This window comes from Triticum dicoccoides, chromosome 1A (genome assembly GCF_002162155.2).
Source record: "Triticum dicoccoides isolate Atlit2015 ecotype Zavitan chromosome 1A, WEW_v2.0, whole genome shotgun sequence".
Taxonomy (NCBI): domain Eukaryota; kingdom Viridiplantae; phylum Streptophyta; class Magnoliopsida; order Poales; family Poaceae; genus Triticum; species Triticum dicoccoides.
This window is the reverse complement of record NC_041380.1, coordinates 521206078-521210761: the sequence shown is the minus strand read 5'-3', so window position 1 is coordinate 521210761 and position 4684 is coordinate 521206078. Positions and strand designations below refer to the sequence as shown.

Below are 4684 nucleotides of genomic sequence, written 5' to 3'. Positions count from 1 at the left end.
GTCATACACGGCAAGCAAACAAACATTAAATTAGTTGAACCCCAAATTAAGAGCAAGAAACCAAATTGCAATCAGGCGTTACAATATGTGTGTGGTGGTGATCCACACGAACAACTCCTGCTTACTTATCTCACACCTCATCCATACTCATTCGTTAATTCATGTACGATGCTTGCATTTCTAATTTCACAAATTAGATGTGCTAAAAGTATGCTAATCGATCAACTCCTGGTAGCTCTAGGGTTGGCGTCCTTGAACCACCGATGCTTGAGCGCTTGCTCCGCCGTGAGCCTCTTCTCCGGGTTGCATTGTAGAAGACCGCTCAAGACCTCGAAACCAGCCTCCGACAGTGTTGGCGGTCCTTTTATCCTGGCCTCAGCGGGACATGGGAACTTGTTGCGCAAGAAGCTTCCTGGTTGGCATCCGCTAGGTAGCCGCCGCCCATCGTAGCCCGACCACTCCTTGATGTCTGCCATGCCAAGAAGGGCCAAGATTTCGCTGAGGTGATCCATGTCCGACCTCCCATGGAAAGGGTGCTGGCCGGCGAGGAGCTCGGCCATCATGACACCGAGAGCCCATGAGTCGACACGCTCGTCGTAATCCGTGGACCCGAGGAGGATTTCTGGCGCGCGATATCCCCGTGTCCCAATAGGATTAGAGTAGGGCGGCCCGTCGGCCATGCTGCACGATAGCCCCAGGTCGCAGATCTTGAGGTTCCCGTGGCTGTCCACAAGCACGTTCTCCGGCTTCAGGTCCCGGTGCATGAGGCCGAGACGATTCATCCTCCTCTCGCCGGCGAGAAGCTGCCTCATGAGAAGACGAACCTCCAGCTCGGTGTGCCTCCTCCCAAAGCGGACATGCTTCATGACGTGCCTGAGAGTCGGCCCCACAAACTCCATGGCGAGGAAAGCCCCGCTGTCAAGTTGGCCGGAGCCACGCGGCTGAACGATGGACGGGTGGCCGCTGTACGCCTCGAGAGCACTGACCTCGCTGGCGAAGTCGAAGAGGTAGCGTTCGGCGTCGCCGGCGCCGTCGCTCGCACGGAGGCACTTCACCGCCACGATCTCACCCGTGCGGCGGTCCCTCGCCCGGTAGACGACGCCGAATGTTCCTGCGCCGAGCACCTCAAGCCGCTGGAACCGGCCGCTGCTTGCGCGGGAGCTTGAGTCGCCGTTAGTGGCTGCTGTTCTCTGATTCTTACGCGTCGCCGGTGTGCCCATCACCGCGTCTAGGGCGGCAACGCCCACGCGTTGCGGTGTCGAGGTCGACCACCCCATATTTCTCCGAGAAAAATCGCAGAGATCGCACCGTGAGGGTACACGATCGACCTACCGGACGATCAGCTTTGCTTGATCGACTGCTCGGCGGCTAAAAAAGCTAGACGGCCGGAGCGAGGATTGCTTTTGCTTTATTTCTCACAGCCGTATGGGTATGGCCATGTGCTGTATATATAGACGGCCAGCACGCTAGCGCTACACGACTCGTGAAGGACACTAATCAGGTTCGGACACGGACTACACTGTTTCTACGCGTTACTCAGTTGATCGGCCTAATTACGCAATGTCCATGTCCGTCATTGGTGCACCGTTACCACCAGCACGGCAATCATGAGTACTTATATCTATCAATTTCACACGTGAGATATTTAAGCATCGTCTTAGAGAGGCTGAGAGAGCAGCACATGTTTTAGCTAAACATGGTATGGAGTCATGGAGACGCTTTGGCTTTCTTAATTCTGTTGGTTTTGATCTGACGGCTTAACACGCAGTTAGATCTATTAATCTAACAAAAAAAATTAAGGGGATAACGACAAGTGAAGGGGTCCACGTACCAACGTATGTGAGCCTCGATCAGAACTAACGCGCCCTGATCGGGGGCGCCCAAAAACCAACTCAGGTTTTGGGTCCCCTGTCGCCAGTGCCATATAAATGGATACGGGAGAGAGCTGGCCACTTGCGCGATCACAATTCACGTAAGGTTTACTCTCCTCCCGATATTCTCACCCCATCCGATCAGGGGGAGCGCTGCAGCGACGGGAAGACTCAAGCCAGCCGCCGCTGTTGTCCCCGGCCAGTGCCGGTGGCGTCCTGAAGGAAACATGACGTTAAGGAGAACCTCTGCTTCGACTACATCACCCCTGCATCACGCCTGCACCGAGCAGGCGATTATGTCGACTCCCGTGACGTGTAAAGGATCTCTAAACCCTCTCTGTTCATGTTTATTAGGTGATCTAGATGCAATCTGTCTCAGCTAATGGCATCCCATAGATGCATAATTACTCCAACAATGGTATCAGTCGCCAATCTTGATTGCAATGGATCCCTATATTATTGATCTGTGAGATCAACATCAAGTTTAGATCAAGTCAGGTTTAGGGTTTTATGGTCAAGATTGCAAGTTTCAGCCCCTGGTTAGCCCTAATATGCATGCTACTGTCTTGATGCCCTCTGTAAATCATCATGTTGTTTTTCTAATTGCTACAGATTAAGTACTGTTATCCTTTGATTAATCTTTTTTAATTAATCTAAGTTAAGATCTAATGCTCACTTTTATGTTAAGTTTATTAAAATTGATTATGCTTAAGTACTGTTTCCATATGCATTAACAAAATATTAGGCAGAGGGATACACGCAAGTCAACAATAGCAACCCCTCATGTTTAAGAACCCTAATTCTGCAATTAGGACTGTTTTTACCCCAAATCAAGTACTAATGCACACGAATCGAAGAAGAATGAGGAGAATCCTCACCTAACGCGCCGCGTCCTCGCCTCTTCCCTTCGGGGCCCGCGCAGCGCCCACCGTTGCGCGAGGGCGAAGACGCCGCGACGCCGCCGTACTCGGGACGACGCGCGGAACGAAGTGCCGCCGCCGCCGCTCTAATGGACGCACCCTTGTTTGGCCGACGCCGAGCAAGTCGCCGTCGCTCCTCATGCCGCGGTGGTCGGCGTTCCTCCACCCTCCTTGATGTGCCATGCGCACGAACGCTGGAGCCACACTCGACGGAGAAGCGCGCGGGAATGACTCCGCTGCACGCTCCTCCGGCGAGCGCAGCCATCGCGCCGCCATGGCCGGCGTTCCTCGAGCCGCCGTCGAACGCCGTCGCCGCTCACTATAGGAGCGTGAAATGCGGGGGGTCACGGGGAAATGGCTAGGGTTCTGGCCGAGCGGCTGTTTTGTTCCAGCCGTGATCGACACGGACCGTCGATTTCCATCGAACGGCCGGCAGCCACGCTCAGCTCCACCGCGGGCCTGGGGGCACTTAATGGGCCATATCCGGCTGTGGGCTGCGGCCTAGGTTATGTAAGTCCAGCAGAAAAAAAACTTCTTCTGGGCTGGACCGTTTTACGTGTACCTGTGGGTATTTCGGGCCGTTTCCAGTGCACTTTAAGTTAATACACATTATGTTTTTTGCACTGTTTTAGCCAGAAAATATCTGAGATAATAATGAATTAAAACATGCTATTATTCTGGGTAAAATTGAACCAACGAAATATTTTATTCAGGATTTATTATCTGTTTGCATGATGAATATTTTTTGAGACAAAAAATTTTGATATTTTTCTTATGTTGATGTCTAAATTGAGAATGAAATGACTCTGATTTTAATTCGGACCAACGTTGTTTTATTATTATGAGTCATCACTTATGATATTTTAATTCCATGTTTTTTCTGCCCAACGGTGTTTTGACATGGAGTTGAAATTAAATACATGGCATGTCTATTTTATTTTGCCAACGTAAAATTTAATATTCATGTCAATTACTTATAAACTTTTTCATGTCCATTACAACTTCCGCTGCGTTTACTGTCGAACCGTTGACAGGTAGTAACTTCCCTCGTTGGAAGAACTCGATGGAATTATGCCTAGCCGTCCATCAGTTTGATTATGCTTTACGGGAGGATAAACCCGTGGCCCCCGCTGCTGGTGTCACGGGGTATGCTGAACTAAAGAAAATTTATGATTCCAAGATGGAGATATGGGAAAAGTCAAATCACATTGCTATGCTTGTGATGAGATCATCCATATCACCTGACATAATTGGGGCACTACCCAAGAAAGATACTCCTAAGGAATTCATGGCAGCCCTGGAGGAGCAATTCAAAGGCTCCGACAAGGTTTATGCACAAGAGCTTTTTCACAAGCTCCTTGGGAAGTATAATAATGATGGTGATGTCAGGGCTCACATTTTAAAGATGGTGAATGCTTGTAACAAATTGAAGGCATTACAATTGAGCTCAATGACAATCTCCTTGTCATCATGATCTTGGACTCCCTCCCTGAAGAGTTTGATCAATTTAAGATTAACTATAACTCTCTTAAAGAGAAATGGACAATCGCGGAGATATCTCCAAGAATTGTCGAGGAAGAAGAGAGGATTAAGAGGCAAGGAAAGGACCAAGAGAAAACACGATGGAGCAAGCTCTTCTAAGCAACAGCCTCAAAAGAAGTCCTTTAAGAAAAATTCATCAAACTCATATAAAGCAAAGGAGAAGGTGGACGATAAGCCTAAAGACACCAAGTGCAACTTTTGCAAGCATGAGGGTCATTATCAGAAAGACTGTCCAGAATTTCTCAAATGGTTGATGAAGAAAGGTACTGATGAAATTACTTTCATTGATGAAATGTTATATCTTGATCTAGTACCTCTTGGTGGATTGATCAGGTGCAACTTCTCACGTTG

General features: G+C 49.3%; 1 protein-coding gene across 1 annotated transcript; it reads right to left on the bottom strand.

Annotated features, from left to right (window-relative positions):
• Positions 1-221: 221 nt before the first annotated feature.
• LOC119315814 (putative cyclin-dependent kinase F-2) lies at positions 222-1277 on the bottom strand. Its single transcript, XM_037590303.1, has one exon. It carries the CDS (start codon positions 1275-1277, stop codon positions 222-224), a length of 1056 nt encoding a protein of 351 aa, XP_037446200.1.
• Positions 1278-4684: the final 3407 nt, after the last annotated feature.

What these genes read in the sequence shown, in the direction of transcription:
- LOC119315814 (XM_037590303.1), bottom strand. Translation starts at nt 1,277, where the DNA reads ATGGGGTGGTCGACCTCGACACCGCAACGCGTGGGCGTTGCCGCCCTA.